The 14,364-nt window shown below is 45.5% G+C and overlaps 1 protein-coding gene across 1 annotated transcript in view; it reads left to right on the top strand.

Annotated features, from left to right (window-relative positions):
• Positions 1–14,364, top strand: part of LOC144123837 (phospholipid-transporting ATPase ABCA3-like) — a 126,482-nt gene that overhangs the window by 13,600 nt on the left and 98,518 nt on the right. The window contains exons 2-4 of the mRNA XM_077656575.1: positions 697–939; positions 6,826–6,896; positions 8,836–8,994. Coding sequence (XP_077512701.1) covers positions 697–939; positions 6,826–6,896; positions 8,836–8,994 — 473 coding nt within the window. The remainder of the gene's footprint in view (positions 1–696; positions 940–6,825; positions 6,897–8,835; positions 8,995–14,364) is intronic.

Genomic DNA, 14,364 nt, shown 5'->3' on the forward strand with positions numbered 1-14,364 from the left:
CGAAGAACACAATGGCATCCGTTAGTTGAAGTGGTGGCAGGGACGGGACGGTTCTCTTTGTTGGCGACGCGCTGATAACAATACAGCCGCCGCCGAGTCCCCGTCGGGTGTTCCTCTGATGCTAAGTGACTTCACAGGTGCGGCATTCCTTGCGACCTCAAGACCGACTTCCACCACCGAAAGTTAATCGAACTTCACACCTGTGCTCAGGACACAGCACGTAGGCGATATGTACAAGCATAGAAGCTGGGGGGAGGGGGCAGTGACGTTCGTTGCTAGCACGTCGGTCACAGCTTTCCTCACCTGCAATGTCAAAAGTGTGTAAGGCAAGGACAGGGCTTCTAAATAGACTGCCAGATACTAACGAACGCCGCTGTAGTTGATCTCAAGACGGCCGGAAAAGAACAAGGAAAAGAGAGCCACAAGAACAGAACCTTGTTCGTTTCGCCCCGTCCTGACATCAGTTGCAGCTATGGACCAAATAGCCGAAATTAAAGCAGTTCTTATTGAACGTAGAGGCGTGGCGTCCTCTGATGCTGCTCTATAGCCCTCGTTTTATATATGCATAAGTGTGCTTCAACGCATTAACCGAGTATGATTGCAGAGCCGTGCGGTGGGCGCTTGTAGCGGCTGAACAAAAAAGCATGATTCAGCCGTAAGCTACGCACTCTTCCAACGTAGGGATTGCTTTTTCAGGTGATGTCACCGCTGTGCAAGAGCGAACCGACGTGTTGAATGAGTGTCTCAAACGCTGGAGCAAATCGTCCTCGCCTAGCAGCATCGTCTGCATCGAATTCTTCCCATTCGGTTCTGCTGGCAACCGCAGCCTGGGGTACAAACTGCACTACCTCGTCGGCACCAAAGTGCCCAGGCGGTTCCCTCTGGCCACCGCCGACAGCTTTCGCCTGGAAAGGAAGGACCCAACCAATCGCTTCTGGGGTATGAGCAGACAATTCTTGCTATCTGCCGCACGCGTACATGAACTCAGAGTTCTTCGTGCAGTGATCTCCAGCTCAAAGCTGTCCATGTTCCTGGCGAGGAATACTTGTACCAAACAACTGTTCTAGCTGGTCCGGGCGTCCAGGGTCCTCTCAATGAGTGACGCTTCCTCGTTAAATTCGGAAACGGTTTTAGCGCGTTGCCTATGAGGCCAAGCAAAACGTTTCTCATTAATTAACGCTTTGCATGACGGTGTTCACGTTCTTCTGCCTTTCATGTTGGGATCGGCACGCCGTAATAGATACTTTACTTCTAGTTAAATATAATAACGGTTTTGTTAGGATGCTAAGTTCCGACTTGTAGCAATAGTTCGGCTTTTTGCCACGAACTTGCGATTTCAATGTGGTGGTGCTCCGAGGAGGCACAATGACAGACCTTGAGCCGTTGCCAGCAACCGCCGCAGCTGGGCAGACGCCGCTAAAGCCCCTTGATATTGGAAGTAGCGCATTTCTGTGAACTTTGCCGCCGCGCTGCGGACTCTCGAAAATCCTCCTCATCCGACTCCCCGCTCGACGCTTTTCTGAACGATGATTGGCCTCTCCGGCCGTCGCCCAGGCAACGCGCGAGAAAGGATTGTTTTCTTCTGTTTTGGTTCTTCGTCGGCGCCATGCACAGGCCGCCTGCCTCTGCTGGTGGTCGAGCTCTATTGAGTTACGCGCTTACTATTCGAACTCTACTTTTAGTGCCACGTTATGCCCGGTTGCGGTTCATTTCAGTGCAAAAGCCGGAGTGAAAATAGCGTCGTGCTGTTCGCGATTGCTCGAGAAAAAAATGACCTCAGCCGAAGAAAAGGTGGATCCACAAAATTGCCCTTAAAGACTTTGTTCCTATAAAGCACACTGTCCTCGGCGAAGTACTGGTGCATTTCGTGTTACCTAAACTAGTGTGCATACTGAAAACTTCTTGCGAGATCATCAGGAAGTTGATAATCTTCCTTGATTCACTGATCACTGTGCGTCGTTTCACACGCTAATCTTTCCATTTGATGGCATCGCTTTGTCCTATTCGCGACTGTTGGCGTGATGATTACGCCTATTATAGCCATTTTAATTTCTGAATCTGAGTGTTGGTTTCAGCGCAAAACGTTAGCATCTTCAATGTTAATTGTTTTTTTTTGCTAATAAATACGCGTTCTTGTGACCTACATAGTGCAAAATTGATTTTCGTAGCGTGCACGGCAGTCTGTCTCCCGTGTGCCCCAGATCTTTAGCATGGTAGCTTTAACGGCCTTATACCGTCTTTTGTGTGAGGATGATAAAGGATGTCAATCTTTAGAGCGCTCCACCGTCGCGACTGCGCGCAACTCTACCGCGATTCCTAGATCTAATGCAACCCGAAGAGCAAGTCACAGAAAAGGTGCCTTTTCAGGCGAGCTTTTACTTGTCGCAGAGGAAATTGTTGTGATAACTGCATTGAATTGTGTTTTCCAATAGCATCAGATTCTTTAACTCTGTAGTATATAGGATATATTACGCATCGTTTCCCTGAGACTTGCTTAGTCACGGAACGAATACATCATTTCTGATCGCGCTTTGCAGTGCTAAATATTGATTGAGCACGGGCATCTCAAGCATTCCTTGAACGAATTCTAGGGATTAGCGTAGATCAATCATCAAGAGAATATCATGCCTTTCCGCCACTTAACTCTTCCGTTGGTACCAGCAGTCACCCCAAAATTTTAAGCCGAACCCTTGGCCAGGCTCATTTCTGCACATTAGTTAATAAAGGTAACAAAAAACTAGAAAATAAAATGCTTTTCTTTCAAGCAGCAGTGAAATTTGTAATGACACGGCAATAAAGCCGCGGCGTGTGCACCACTCCGAGGAGCCCACGTTAATATTTTCGACCTGAAACCTGCTAAAAAATGCACAACGCTCTTTAAAGAAAATTTCACAGCATTTTTGCAGCCACTCGCTCACTCGGGAAACATCTTTGCCTAAATCACCGCAATTTTTACCTCGCTCGATTGCAAAAGAACACAGTCGTAAACAGTATTTCCGCGAAATTGTAGTGCTAGCTCAATTCTACATTGAGCGGAGCGCCAGTGTGCTGAAGAATATTGAATATACAAAAGTACCACAATTCTTATGCTAACAAAAACTGCTGTATTGAGGAGGACGGAGTGTACTTTGATTGTTAATGCTGCAAGCGCTACGTTTAGTGCTTTCATTACTCGACCAAGAAGATGATAAATGTGGCTCGTGGTAGAGCCACGCCTTTCGCATCACTTTCTAGTGGTTGTGTTTAATAGCAGCGCGTGAAAAAAAGCGCACACTTCGGCGCGCTGGTGTGTCCCAGCAAACACATCGGGTCGGCGAGCGCGCGATGGCCTGCGAAGCGTGCCGTGCGCCGCGCGCAAAGCTTGCGGGCGAGGATAATTGAGCAGGAAAACGCGGGAGTGGAGGAGAGTGTCGCTACTTTCACTACAGTTTTAGACGCCGCGCGCTAGCCGCGCCATCTGGTATGTCGTCGCACCGCGCGCCCCGCCGCGGAGCCGCCCTTACGCGCTTAACCGCTAACCAACGTATTCGGTGGCGGTATCCACGGTAGGCACTGAAACCCCCGCACACTCGCCGAATGAAAAAAAAAAACCGTTGTCGAGGCTGGGAATCCAACCAGAGCATTTGGCGTTTGAGGTGGAGATGCTACTCCTCCGCCACGACGGCTCAGGGTTTAATCATGAATAAAGGCGCATCCAGTGAATGCACGGGTATCATATAATAACTCTTCCGATCCAGAAGTCGTCGCACTTTCGCTACATATATCCTGGCCTAACAGTGCTAGGCTATAAGCAATTTTTTCCTTTAGATTGAAGCTGGCGAAAGCCCAAGGAGTTTTAGTGTGAAGTTTGTCCAAGTTGCCACAAAAAGTTCGCGGTTTTCGTAGTACAGACTGCCTGTTTCTTCTAAACCGAAGCAGGCGTTATCAGCTTCCCAGGATTCTCCCGTGAATTCAGTGTGGGACACATTTAGCCGAAATTTTAGTGCAGAAAGACAGACTCAAGAAACATGTGTAAAGGACACAGCGCTACTAACAACTTCATTTTTATTGAAAGAACACTGCTTTATTACAGTAATCCCTCGCCGTGGGTGCATCCAAAGAAAAGGTGGTGTCCGGGTGTGGAACGATTCTTCTCTCCCATTCGCTCATGAGAGGGCCCGCATCTGAGCGAATGCCGCGTTTTAACTCGTCAGGGCATGACACCACAATACATCACATATATTAGTCCAGGAGCTGTCACCTTTAGCCATTAATGCTTGTCAGCTGCATGCCCCATTATTTATTAAGACACCGTAGGCCCCGACACCCACGGCTTCCATTCAGTATATCTTTTTTCCGGCAATTTGTGAGGTGAAATTAGGTGAAAAGGAAATTTTTGCGTTCTTTCATGAAATTTTAGAAGCGAGATTATTTTCTTCTTCCCAATTTACGGAGCTCTCGAGTTTCTGCAGTGAAAGAGGACTTGAAATAGCGAAATTCCGGCTAAGGCGTGGCATATCACCATATACCCCAGAAAGCATCCCTTGTGTTGCTGTACTTGTTTCATTGCTTTTCCAGACGTGCAAGGACAAAATATGCGGGCTTTTGTTGAAACCCTTGTTGTTTTTGTCCTAATAACCTTATTACAGCATGTGCAAGCATGACACGTCGGCACTCTTACCGTGCTTCCTCGTGAAGCCTTCAGGAAAGGAGAATATTGTCATAGTCATGAAACTAGAGAATCGATTTAAGCGGGTCGCTATAAAGTGCGATGATTACTCCTGTTGCAAGCGCATCGCCCACCGGTGCTTCTCAGACGCCGTCGTTAAAGGTAACAAGTTGTTGCATTGTCCAAAAATAGCTCCGGGCCTAGTAGCACCGTGTCCTCCTTGAGACCCCTTTAACGGTGCTTCATGTTAAGAAACTAGCGTTGAGGTCGCAACGCTTGATATATTTTTGGAGCATGAATATCGTTAGAGAATTTCGTTAGGTCGATAGACGAACCAGAAAGATAATGTACAAATGGATCCAAAGTTCTTGTGAACAGAAACCTGACGTTTCGGAGCCTTTTCAGTTTCTTTTATAGGTGTGAGTAGATCATGTTGCTTCAGTTTTGTCGTAGGCCTTGTCTCCACGCCGTTCTCTCAACGTGATATCATGCCTAATAGTGCAAGTGAAAATTTTCTTCGCGACATTTGGTAATTAGGAGCTCTCGCTGGGTGAGATGTGTCTCGGTCAATGGGAACAACTACAGCTTGCTTAGATTGGGCGCATAAATTTTCTGTCATTAAATAAAAGTGCTCCGAAAAGCACGTCTACTGTGCTGTCATGAGTTTTGTCGTAGGCCTTGTCTCCACGCCGTTCTCTCAACGTGATATCATGCCTAATAGTGCAAGTGAAAATTTTCTTCGCGACATTTGGTAATTAGGAGCTCTCGCTGGGTGAGATGTGTCTCGGTCAATGGGAACAACTACAGCTTGCTTAGATTGGGCGCATAAATTTTCTGTCATTAAATAAAAGTGCTCCGAAAAGCACGTCTACTGTGCTGTCATGAGTTTTGTCGTAGGCCTTGTCTCCACGCCGTTCTCTCAACGTGATATCATGCCTAATAGTGCAAGTGAAAATTTTCTTCGCGACATTTGGTAATTAGGAGCTCTCGCTGGGTGAGATGTGTCTCGGTCAATGGGAACAACTACAGCTTGCTTAGATTGGGCGCATAAATTTTCTGTCATTAAATAAAAGTGCTCCGAAAAGCACGTCTACTGTGCTGTCATGAGTTTACTTATTGAATGCAAAAATGCAACTGAGGTCATGCTGGCATTGTGCGTGGTACGAATACTTCGCTCATTCAGGACGCAGTTAATTGAACCCTTCCGCCCGCTAATCAAACACTCTTGAGTGTAAAGGTGTAAAGGAGCACAACATATCTGCGAAATATTTCAGCTCGTCAAAATTTTACTCGGTAGGAAAGGAGGAGGAGAAAAGCATTGCTGTGCAGTAAAAAGTGCCGCCTTGTCTCGAACTCCGCAAGATTATAACAGTGTAGTCATGCAACACGTCCAGCTGGACACTATAAAAACCCTACATCGCAGGACAACAAAAATGGTGTAATAGCATGAATGCAAATATGAAAAATTAAGTAGCATGAACTTGAGCGTTTCATACTCATGAGCGATGAAAAGTAAGTGCTAGTGTCCATTAGAATAGATGCCTTTAGGTTTCAATAATGCACTGGATTTACCAATTTTTCGACAGTCTTCATAAAAACGTTCTCAGGCTTACTATGGCAACAATATTTCTCCTTTACCTTTATTTACTCCCGCACCGAAAGGAGTCACAATAAATTCATCCGACACTCAGTCACTAAATGTTGGGAAAATTTTAATTAGTCCAGGTGTAAAATTTAGCCCCAGCAATAGATGCTCCACCCAGATTAGCACCTATGTTTTTACTGGAAAGTTCCTTCAATTTTCGATTGAATATTGTAGTGATATCTGCTAAAATTGATCTGCGCGTTGAAACACTCAAACTTTTCACAGAAATTATTCAAGGTGAAGGCACGGCAGCTAAATTTGGGCCGTGGCAGTCACATCTCAAATCAGCGAGATCGCCAACTATTGGTCCCACATGGGCAAACCTCGGCAAACTTCGACAGCATTCTCATTAGGTAGGAAGTGAAAGTAGAATTCGAATAACAACGACGAAGGCTATACCGACGCAAGTTCACACTGGTGAGAGTTCCTTGAAGACCCATCACTGTCATATTTTGTCTTCAGATATGCACTATTATGAAATACGGAAAAGAACTTCTGCTACCCTACAATAACAGGACGCTTTCAATTGCAGAGGACACACTGAGCGAGCAGGGGAAGCTTGACTTCGCCTACCTGCAATCTCAGAAGGACCCATATTTTGTGGTAAGTTCAAGCGTCCGTGAGAGACAAGTTTCCTCTTGTTGTCAGCCAGTATTAAGGATCTTGCGTACAGAATATGAACAGAGTTCTGGCTTATACAAACGCCAGATATGACACGCAGTTCTCTTGAAAAACCATGAAAGCAGAACACATTTATGATACCGGTTCACTCTTCACTGCCGCCGCAGCACCGACACAAAAATGTTTGTAAACTGAAGTTCCGAGTACGCGGAATCACAGCTGTCGGCAGTGATTGTACTGGTGACCAACTGTGCATCGTTGGAAAGCTTCACATAGATATTGCAGAAAGCACCAGCGACGCGCTGCTTTAATTTGTGGATGAACTGAGGGATAATATTTTGGAAAAATCGAGAAAAACCACTCGTAGCAAGCATTCTATAAAAACATGTAGTCACCGCGGACACTGCGCGTATATAGGTTTAAAACAACAAAACAATTAAGCAACCATTTAGTAACCTTAACATCCATCAATATTCTCTTTTTCCCCATGAAATTTCACTACGGAATAAATTACCCGAAAAAGTAGTTAACGCTAATACAACAGAATCGTTCGTTCAGCTTTCAAATAACCTTTTCTTTGACCTCTAAAATTGCCGCAATGAAAGCAGTTTCTTTTCCGTTACGCTTTTTCATTGTTATTTTGTTTACGTATTGCACTGTTGAACGTTCATGTTTATTTCTGTTACGTATAGTGTTACAATAATGTATGTACATGTTTTGTTGTGTTCTTAATTGTTAATTGGCAGTGGTAATTTACGTTGTTGTATGTACCCACTCCTGCTTGGGCCCGAATAGGGCCTGCAGTATTTGTAATTAAAAAAAAATTTAATTCTCCTTCTCGTATGGAGCGGCATCCTTATCTTTAATGTTGCCTTTAAGGAGACTGTTCTAAAGGGAGCTGTAGAGGTGATGGTGAGGAAGACGAAGGACAAAGTGGTTATCGCATCAAAATTGTTCGCAAGAAAGAAGAAAACATTGCTAATTTTTGTACCTGGAAGGCAAGAATCGCTTTCGTTTGAGAAGCAGTAAGCTTGAATTCACGACGGAGGAGGCAGAAGTCGAGACACATAATAAGTTGTCGTTTTTTACATTGCTTCTCGGGGTCGGTAAGTTATGCGCTCTGCACACGAGCTATGGCAAGACGTCGAGCGCCGCAACAGGCTTGCAGCGCCTGCGAAAATCGCGCACCTGCCAGGAGAGTCCTAATGGCGTTACTGCCAGCCCTCTGCCTCTTCCGTGGAAATCGGGAAGCACAGTAAAATATCTGCAAGCCTTTACAGCTACATTTCAAGTCACTCCTGACCAGATGGACAGACTCTAAACATCTTTAGAGCGGCGTTTGCATTAGAGTGGTGATTTGAATAAATCGCCTAACTTTATTTAGACCAAACCATTGGAGGGAGTACCGGAATGCCGGTTACAAATGGTATGCGAGTAGTGATTGAAACACAAAATTGAATATAAGCCTACAGCCGGGTCCCAATTGCACCTGTAAAGCACTGACAACTAAACTATGGTTATATCGTGCGTGGTGATGCAGCCGCCCTCGCCTGCAGCTGCACCCAAACACAACGCCACAGTGGCCTGCATTCGGTCTACACGTCATGAGAGCAGCGTTTGTATTGGAGAGCGGTGGTTTGATTAAATCGCCTAACTATATTTAGACCAAACCCTTGGAGGGAGCAAATGAATGCTGGTTTTAAACAGTATATCACCACGCACGATAAGGTAACCAGAGTTTAATTGTTTGTGCTTTACAGGGCCAATTGGGACCCGGGTGTAGACTTATATTTGATTTCGTGTTTCAAATACTACGCGCACACTATTTATAACCGCCAATTCGCGGCAGGCTTCCAGCGTGACAAAATTCATTGTAAAGCGCAGAAGGGACTGGAACAGAAATACTCCATTCTTTCTTCAGATCCCATCGCTGTCGCTGCGCCCGCTGCCCGAGGTGCCACCCGCCGAAGACGTGCGGAACTTCCGCGCCACCACCGCGGTGCTCACCATGAGCATCTACTGCATCCCCTTCATGCGGCGCATCTCCGCCATCACGGCCGAGCTCTCCACAGGGCTCAAGGTGGGCCGTCAACCCCAGAAGCTGCGTCAGCACCAGCGAAACGGGAAATCATTCTCAACAGCTCACATGATACGAACCTTCCGCTGCGTTATGGCCAATATTTGTGTCTAGTATGCCGTTCAAGAAACCCGTGAAGTACTACCACGAAAATTCAGACTAAAAAATAGAGTGCCCGGATTACGTAGAAAGCTACCGTTTACCGAAGAGTTGACTGCGCATATTCTGCCATGCGCCGCAACAGTAAGGTGGTGCATCGGCTGAGTGACGTTTTTATCTACAGAGCAACTTAGAAGTGTGTTTGCCGCAAACTTCCTCGCTATATGCAACGGGACCTCACACTATGTCATGGAAAGGGGCAAAACAAAGAGTGAAAGCTGCCTCCACCGCAGTCCCCGAGAAAACGAATTGCAGTGCTTCCAGCGATGCTTAGAAATACTCGATAAATTTGGTCATGGCCACCTGATGCACAAATGCGGCTCGGAATAGCTCTTCAAGGTCGATACAATTACAGGAATAAAGAGAGGACCAAAACAAAAGTTCAATTCGGAGCTTCGCGCACTTCGTTAGCGTTACACCTCGTAGGTGACCCAATCCACCAAGCTGAAATCAGTCCTGCAGTCAAACTACGTAATTTATCAAAGTTTCGATAAATTTGAGATTATCAAAGTTATCGAAACTATCGAAGTTTCGAGTGCAGGGTAGAGTTCCATATCAACAACGTTCTCTTTTACTTGCGGCCTAGTAGACGCGACGTGTCGTACCTTTAACGAGCGCTAAACAGCGAACTTGCTTCTCAGACCTTGCAATGCATTGTTGTGCAAATATTCATATCGGTAAAGTGACTACTCAGTTTACCATAACACCCCCGTATATGACTTCATTTACGCATACAAAAAACAAGCAATACCAAAAGAAACCTTGGAAAGATATCTTGGCAAAAAAGCAGGAAAAGAATGAAGGGTACAGAATTTCAATTTACGCCGGAACTAGAGTACAACAGGATAGGAAGTAAACAGGAAGAGCACCGAAGTGAGGGTCAAAATTTAGTTTCGGGTGTTGTGCTGCACTAGCAGCTGTAAAATAAATAACAAATTAGGATGATGAAAACAACACCATTCACACCTGTTTTCTGACCAAATTGACGATACTGCTCTCCAGAAGTGCAGTGCAGTGACTTAAAGGCGACAATTTACGCCCTATAGAAACAGTGAGTGCAGAATATACATGGGCCTTAATGGCCCCGAGTCACATTTATGTTTTCATAAAAGCGCGGACACACTTGCTCCGGAAGCTCCTCGTGGCACAAACAAGACACTAAATATGGCATGCCCGTAGGTGTTGCGTGATGTAAGTGCATAGAGTATCGGAATATAAATGGGAGGCGCATCAGAAAAGGAAGTGAACAAGTTGCTTGATGTTAAGCGCCGTTTAGGATAATGGAAGCCAGCTAGACATCATGAACTCAACTCTTCACCCAAGTTGTTCTAAACCATCATTGCATTGAACATGCACAAGTTACGCGCAGCATGATAGCCATGAACCAAAAACATCGCTTATAAAGAAAACACACGGGCGCGAAAGCACTAATCCCCATTTCGATCTTACGCACGAAACTCAACCAGCTAAAGTAAAAGTATCTGGCTTAATATTGTGAAGCGCACACTCCTGTCTGCCTCAGCTCTTTCCACGGCAGCAATATGTAGACCCCTAAAAGAAAGAAATGCTTTAAACTAACGGCGACTTATCAGACCTTTAGTCCCGCTACTTAAGCCATAATTAACCTTTGCACGCGCATAGTGGTCTCACTCGTTTGAGGTGCATGCTACCCAACAGAATCGGAATGTGACAAAAATATGCTCCTCATCAGCCGTGTGACGCGTCGGAGTACGTACAACTTTTGTCCATAAAGTTTCGAGACTGATTTATCGTCTTTCCCCCAAAAAAATGTTCATGCTAGGGAGCCTACATGTCGCGCCCCCTCCCGGCTTAGGGTGGTGACTTCCTTTGACACAGCACATGCCGCCTCCCGCTAAGACCCATGTTGCCAGCGCGTGTGTTGTCATGGTTACGGGAAGACGCCGCGCCATCTTGTTCCCCGCCGTGCATAGGCGCGCATTAGCTGCTGCAGCAGTTGCGTCTTCATCGCCGTTCATCGTTGAGTGGGACAGTCATATGTTGTCGGTTGTTGCACTAAGTGCGCCAGGAAGCTTACGCAGCAGCAATGCCCGGGTGTTGCGTTCCGCAGTGCTCGAACCACTGCAGGAAGGGCACACGGATGTTTCGTTTCCCGGCCGACTCCAACCGAAGAAAACGTTGGCTGGCACAAGTAAAGCGAGACTTCTGGGAACCCACTGCTGCTTCTCGCATATGTTCTGTGAGTACCGTACCTTTTTCTCTTTTGTTACCTGCTCGCTTGTTATGTTTGGTGTACTGTGCTTCACGTTTACGATAATTAAACCACGGCCGCCTCGAACGGCGTGCGCGGCGTGGGTTTGATAACAGGCTACGCATTGCGGGCGTGGGTGCAATCTTCTCGTTAGTTTTTAGATGCGCTGGCGGCGTGTCTCGAGCACCAAGGGCGAGAAGCAACGGTTCGCATTCGCCCTCGCTGACTGTAATTCTCACGCGAGTGCACTCACGATATATTGGCGCCCGCTTCCTTGTTTGCGCTGTAATACATGCGCCAAGACTCATGTCAGAGAACATGACTGAGGTAGTGAAAATAAATTTCTACATCTCTCTGACATTGTACGCGTTCGCTGTTTCGTGAGCGCTGTGGTCGGAGGAACTTATTTTCAGTCAGGTCTGGTTATCTAGGCACCGTTCTGCTGTACGACGCTATTCGGTAGAAAAAGATTGGAAACCCAAGATCAGACTAAAAGAACACATTTTGTATATGCCCGGTTACTGGCATGCATATGAAGCCTTTAGGAAGCCCTTATCCAGTTTTTTTAGCTTGGCACTATAGCCTGGTAAAAGACAGCATGTGAAAACATTACAGCAGGTAGAAACAGCTCTGTAGTTGTAACGCTAGTCATGTTCCGGTTTGCAGCATTTGTCACAGTTATGTGCAGGTATGAATATACTTCTTGATGCTTATGAAGTACTTGCTGCCATTCATTTCAGGCACATTTTGAAGAAACAAGTTTCGAGCAAAACAGACAGGATGGCTTAAAGAAGCTAAGGCCAGATGCGGTTCCCACACTTTTTACTTATCGAGGTAAGCTTCTAATTTTGATCCATCTCTTAAATACAACTCTGCCTCATTCATATGAAATGTTTGCAAAGAAATTTGTCTACACGTATACGGTAGTGCTGTGGTTGCTTTGTGCAAGCTCAAAAATGTGCGCTCATCTGCTTTTAGAAGGCTGCAAAGAAAGGTTCATCACCATCAGCATTTCAAGGTCCATAGCAGGACGAAGCCTATCCTACTGACTTCCCTTTAACCGGTTCCTGTGCCATCTGTGGCCACATTATCCACACAAACTTCTTGGTCTATTGATATGGCTTTTATATCCAAGCATTCCTACAGCGCATGTTTGCATCAGCATCTAGATCCCTAGCTAGAAATTTGTTGGGATCCATGCAATTCATTTCTTGTAAAACTAAATTGCGGGCATAAAAAAATATGTATATTGCACGTTATTGTAGGATCATGCATTCGAACAGCACCTTCAAACATAAAATCACCTTAAGCCGTGTTTTAACGGCTTCTGCATTACCTCTGGCTCATTTTTCACTGTAGATTGAAAAACAAATGAATGAATGACAATTGAAATCTTCCGTGTAAGCCATAAAGGTATAAAGTATGGCACTAAACAAAACTTTTGCCACCTAACTCTCTGCCTACCCCTACTATATTTGCTTTTCTTGAACACCCACTGCTTCCCTAAGGGACTACTGTTTATCTTCTCTACACATTGAATGCACTCATATATATGATACTAAGATCCAAAACGTAACACACAGATATAGCCTTGTATTCAAAGAGCACAAGGCCACCTATAGTGTGTTTATACTTTGTATAGCATCGTTTTTTCTTTATAATTCACCCGACGCCTGCGAGAAAGGGGGCGTCTAGAATCAAACAAATATCCTAAAGCAGACTGCATACTGTGCTGTCTCATTTGTTCTATGTCACCTGGCACAGAAGCTAAAATGGCAAAATTCAGGACGATTAGTAATTCTAGTTGCATCAATGGTACCTCAGCTGCTAACACAACCTGCTGTTGAGCACAATTTTGCACGACTGAATCATTGCCAGTTGTAGCATGCTTTCCGACGCTGTTAAATATGCACTGGCGGTAAGAAATCTAAAGCCCCCCAGTACAGCTTTGGGATCTTAAAACCCAACTGATATTACTACTCCTGAAGTTTATTTGGAAGTTTTATGCAGGTACTAGGTTGCGCTTCTGTAAATGCAGAATTTCTGCAGTTCTTGAGTGTAGTGCTACCCTATTGACTGAATTTTTTATTTCAGCCATCCCGAAACACCGGAAGCCTCCGAAGAAGCGGTCTTGCTTTCGTCCGGCCACGCCAACGCAAAGCCCAGTACTTGACCCCACCGGAAATGAACCATGTGGTAGTGCTGCTCTAGAGCCTGTCTTCGCATCAACAGCCGAACAAACACAAGACTCGGCTGTGAGTGACAGCATGAGTTCCCAGGACACTGTCAGTCCACTACAATGTGCTCAGGTACCAGGGTATGATCTACCTTTAACAACCACCTTGCTGCCGCCCAAAGCTGTCGACACTGTTATCTATGCAGACAGCGTTGCCCATTCCTTTCTGAGAACAGATAAAGCCAGTGGGGAAGATTCCACTGATGCAAGTCGACTTCCTCTGCCCGCAGCTTCACCCATGGAGGCCGAATCCTTAAGCGCTGAAAGGTCACAGCATAGTAATGAGCGATCAAGTAAAGAAATACCTCAAGCTGCATTCACACTTGGTTCAAGTACTGCTTCAACTGACTTGTCTCTTCAAAGACAGAATGCTGAGCTGAGAAAGAGAAATAAGGACTTGGCCCAAAAGTACAGAAACCTACAGAGGCTTCACGAGCAAACAAAGAGAAAACTGCGCAGTCTTGTAAAGAAGTCACAGTCGCCACAACAAAAAATGATAACCTTGGAACAATTACCGTTCCTCAAACACGACCAGAGAAGGGCTTTGACGGTGAAAACTACGAAGGGCCTTAAGTGGTCTGAGAAGACTATTCGAGAGGCCCTTCAAATAAAGCACGCATGTGGAACAGCAGGCTATGAATTATTAAGATCATTATCATATCCACTGCCATGCAATAGGACATTAATACGAAGGCTTCAAAATATTAAATTTTTGCCTGGAGTTCTTCATGAAGTTTTTAATGTCCTG

Source organism: Amblyomma americanum, chromosome 3 (assembly GCF_052857255.1).
Source record: "Amblyomma americanum isolate KBUSLIRL-KWMA chromosome 3, ASM5285725v1, whole genome shotgun sequence".
Lineage (NCBI taxonomy): Eukaryota > Metazoa > Arthropoda > Arachnida > Ixodida > Ixodidae > Amblyomma > Amblyomma americanum.